We start from the raw sequence: 4,659 nt of genomic DNA on the forward strand, positions 1-4,659 counted from the left end.
CACTCACAACACTCTCCTATTATTATCATTACCATTACCATGATAATATAGCCGTAACTAATACGGATAAGAAATATAATCGGAACCTTAAATAACATGTAACTTCCAAAAAATAAAAAAATAAAAAAAAAGATGGCACTAATATTTCTCACATTTTCAATACACTACTTTACACCTATGGGCTAGTCTCATACCAAATTTTTATATATTTCAAAATTTTCAAAATTTACACACTTCATCAAAAAATGTTTAAAAATGTCAAATTTTGGCAAATTTACCAAATTTTCTCAAAATAGCAAAGTTTCATAAATTTCATAAAGTTTTATAAGATAGAATAAAAATCTTATAAATTAATTATAGAAGCAAAACTGCAAGCAAAAGAGGAGCCTTATTAATTACAATAGAATTGCTTCCTGTGGTGTTTGTGCTTGTTGTCTCTGTTGCTTTTGTCACTTTAGCCTCGCATTTTCCACCCTTGTGTTCGCATCCATCCTTATTGTTGCATTTATCTTTGTCTGATATTGCCTTTCATTTGTCACAGGATTCTTTAGTGCTTTCGGGAATGGCTACTGCGTCCTGTGACTGTTTCTTCTCTGCCAGTTCCTTTTCCTGCAAATAAGAAAGCACCGTAAGTCCTTCGTCTGTGCCTGCTAATTCAAAGGCCGTCTTTTTTATTTCCTTCTTTCTTATTGTCACGTCAATCTTCTTTTCTATGACTGCGTCAGTTATTTCGGCTTTGAATGCGGCCGCGTCTGCTCCAAAATACTTGTTGAATAGTTCTTTTTCTTTTGTGATTCTGTTGGCGGCGCTGCTCCTGGATTATTTAGGTCCGTTAGCACACGGACTAATTTGTCATTTTTTTCAATCGAGCTTATGGCTTGGTTACGGGGCTCGGTGTATGCTAGTGCTGGTGCCTTCTTGAGCTCGCAAAGAGCATTCGCCAGGGTTGTTGTCTTCAATTATGTGTGTCCCTGGTTTGAATCTATTTGTATGCAGTCACTGTTAGAGCCTTCCGCAAAAAAGCTAACTTCGCCTTCTCTGTAGCTGGCGGTTTTTGCTGTTAGCTCTGCCGCCATTCCGTCGTTCCGGTTGGCACCGCCGAAGTCGCTGCCACCTACGATGCACCCCCCGGCTTTATGCGTTGGTGGTGCTTTTGCGTCCGCCACAGTCCCTTTTGCGTACGCTTTTACTAAGAACCCTGGCTTGCTGCTATCAAGCTCTGCAATCTTTATTTTTGTTGCTGATTCGAACTCTACATTGGCTGTTTTGATTTTGTCTTTTTGTTTTTCGTATGTGCAGTTTGTTTCTGATGCTGAGATTGTTACATCGGCTGTGCATGTCGCCATGGAGGTCGTCTGGCCTATTGCCCCGTCAGCCGCCGTCGCTGTTGCAGTGCTCGTCGTTATCATCGGTTTTGCAGATTTGCGCTGGCTTAGCATGGCGGCTTCTTGCACTTTTAGGAGTTTTGCTGTTGTTTTATAGCGCTTTTTTTGTTCGCGGCCTTGCTGTAAGAGGTTGGGCACATCGTTTTCTGTTACTATCGCCAAGGTTTTAAAAGCCATTTTAGTTTTTTGGCTGGGGGTAGCTGCGGCTGCTAGGTTATAGGTTATTGCTGCTTTGATAGCTCTTTCTGCCGGTCTGGTTGCGTGGCCGTACGTCGAAGAAAGCTTGGCTTCCAGAAGGTTGAGGTACCGCGCCGACTCGCATGCGGAATTTACTGCTTTTGCCACTGCGTCGAAACCGCCGCTGCTGCCTAGCGCTACGTGTTGCGCTGCCACTACTGCTATTGCTAAGCAGATCAGTGTTTCCATTATTATCTTCCTCATCAGCGGCTTCGCGCAGTTTTTAATTTTATTTCCCTTCGAATACTTGATTTTTGTGGGTTGGGTGAAAGTTTCTCTGGTGTAGTTGGCGTTTTCATGTCCAATTGGATATTTTTGTCTTTGTTTCGGTTCAGACTGCACACCTTTGAGTTTGCCAGGTTTCTTGGCCTGCTGTCGATTCCTCTGCTTTCGCCGGCTGTGACGTCTGGTAAGAATATGCGGCCGTGGTGGTTTTGTGGCAAAGGAGATTTACATTGAATGAAATTATTCAGCTGCGCTCTTGTGCTTTCGTGTGAAACCTCTTCCGTTCTTGTAGTAGCGCTCGGTCGATGTGGCGGTGCGTGTCTGTGTCATTCTGAACAAACTCACTTGCTCCCTGTCTGTGCGGTGCTGTAATCTCAGTTCCTCCTTTGAAATTTGGCCATAATATTTTTGCATTAATTTCCAAAAACAAAATAATCTCCCCTCTCTTAGTCTCTAAACTGTCCACTTTCAACGAAACCGAAATCCCACGTCTATTATAGTTTTAAAATGATTCCACCTTAATACTCAACATTAGTATCCGCCACCAGGTTAAAAAAACAGTCACTACTATCCGTGCAATAGTGACCATCCGTTTCCGTGTGAACTCTTAGCACAGTTTCTTCCTCCGTAATTTTCACCTGTGCTGTTTTGTTACGCATTCTGTTGTATATTCTGTATTTTCTTCTCTTCTTGTTCGTCTTACACTGCAGCTTCTACTGTTGCATAGAGTCTTTATTTGAAATTAAATCTGCACTCTTACTACCCCTTATTGTCCCCTCCATTGTCTCTTTGTGTGCGATGATTCCCATCGTCATATTTGTGTTTGAAAAAGCGAATATTCAATATCTTTTTTACTGTTTACACTTCATTCAATGTCCCATTCACTACCTTACTCTTACCGTGCACTTGTAATTGATTTAAGTTCTTCTATTTACACCGACATCTTAGTATTTGCAACTCTTATTATAATATTCGTATATACACACTTAACCACTCTTCTATCATTACTATTATCATTATAATTGCCATTACAATCAAAGAAATATTATCCTTGAAATAGTCAAAATCGAATAAAATCAAAATACCACTTATTTTTTCTACCCTATAGGCATGCTATGTAACATCCATATTCTACTATCATAGTAAAATTTGATATTTTTCTTATTTTTTAGATTTCTAGCGTTTCACTAACTTGAATACTGTTTCAAAAAGTGTTATAATATATCTAATTTCATGAAAAATACGAAAAAAATTCTCAAAATAGAAACATATCATAAATTTTGTTAACTTGAGCAAGAATCCTTAGAATGCTAAAATGCCATCATAAAAGCAGTAGTCATCAGAGCCAATTTTTTATTGACGAGAAAACTGGAATCACGGCAGTAAGGTTTTTCAAGAGTTCCTTTACCATCCTCAGAAGTGATCCACCCGCACACAGATTTTTTGCCGGGGTAGAGTTCTTTGCTCTCCCTCACATTTCTCCTTGCTTTCTAGGCTAGTACATTTTGAGGTTTGCTCTCCTGGTCTTTCTGCTGTGTTTGTCTGTTCTTTAACTTTAGTTACATCTATTTTGCAATCCCCTTTGTTTTCGCTATCCCCTTCTTTCCATTTGCAGTTAGCCTCTGTACAAGCAGCTTTGTTGTCTTTGTGTTTCTCACATTCTTTCTTCTTTGTTTCTGCATTGCTTCTGGTGTCAGGTTGTTGTGGGGTTGCAGTTTGCGTTAAGTGTGTTGTCGCGGTTGCGTGCAAGGCTTGCAAGTAACTAGCGTATGCTGTCGCAGATAGGGAAACGATTTGAGCTGAGATGTCGCGGTTTATTGCGCTATTCTGTTTCTGTTCTGATATTAATTCTGCTGCTTTTTCTAGGTTAACTAACCATGGGATCTGGAGTTTTTTGTCCTGTATTCGTCCTTTGTATGTTACACAGTTGTTCGACGTTGCACCGTCGCAGTTGCCGTTGTTTCCGTAAGCGCCGAATACCGCCCGACCTGTTCCACTGGTCTCTGTCCCTTTGCAAAGTAAATTTCTGAAATTGAGAACTGCTGCCTGAATCTTTCCTTGTGAAACCGCTGTCCCTGTGCTTTCATTTCCGTATTTGATTGTGTTGGTGAACATGGTTGCTGCTGTTGTCTGGCCCGAATGTGTGACCGTTTCGCTCGCTGCGTTGCCGGCGCACGCTTTTATGCCTGCCGTGTTGCCTACGCCGCACAAGCACACGAAGTCGTTGGCTAGCGAAATCCCGGCCTCCTTTTCGCCTGCGCCGCTTCCACCGCAGGCGTTTGTGCCGTTTGCCCCTGATGAACCAAATGTTGTGCCTTGTTTCGGTTCCGTTGCCTCCTTGTTTGCATAGAGTACGAGCTTCATCGCTTGCTTTATGTCATCCGAGGACGGTGTTGCCTTAAGGCTTGCCTTTAAGGAAGCTACTTTTGCGAGCGTTGCATTTACTACTTGCCTTGCCGCTTCCTGTCGGTGTTCGCCTTCGACCCGGCCTATTATAGCGTCGAGCGAACCTTTCTTCCCTGTTTTGATGTTTTCTTGAAGCTCCGCCCAGGTTGCCTTGTGTTCCGTCCACTCTTCGTTTTCGCCTTTCGGATCGCTGGTTCTTTTGAAGTTTTGGTTAAAAAATTCGTCTGGTTCCAATGACAGGTTGAGAGCTGTGAGAAACTTAATGTATGTTTGTATAGACGGTGGCGTTGTGACGCCAGCAATGGTGAGGCCCCTGTTTGCTAGTTCTATAATTGAGCACAAGGCGTTGAATTCTGCGGCTTGAGCGTTTGGCGCCGCATTGCTCTTTTGTAGGCGCCCGTGGCTC

The 4,659-nt window shown here is 42.3% G+C and overlaps 1 pseudogene across 1 annotated transcript; it reads right to left on the minus strand.

The window, feature by feature from the left end:
• Positions 1-456: 456 nt before the first annotated feature.
• Positions 457-1,736, minus strand: TEOVI_000427700:pseudogene (annotated as a pseudogene). The gene is given in 2 exon segments: positions 457-780; positions 783-1,736. Coding segments are annotated over 2 exon segments (1,278 nt in total).
• Positions 1,737-4,659: the final 2,923 nt, after the last annotated feature.

This window comes from Trypanosoma equiperdum, assembly GCF_001457755.1.
Source record: "Trypanosoma equiperdum strain OVI genome assembly, contig: ctg_889, whole genome shotgun sequence".
In the NCBI taxonomy this organism is placed as follows: Eukaryota; Euglenozoa; class Kinetoplastea; order Trypanosomatida; family Trypanosomatidae; genus Trypanosoma; species Trypanosoma equiperdum.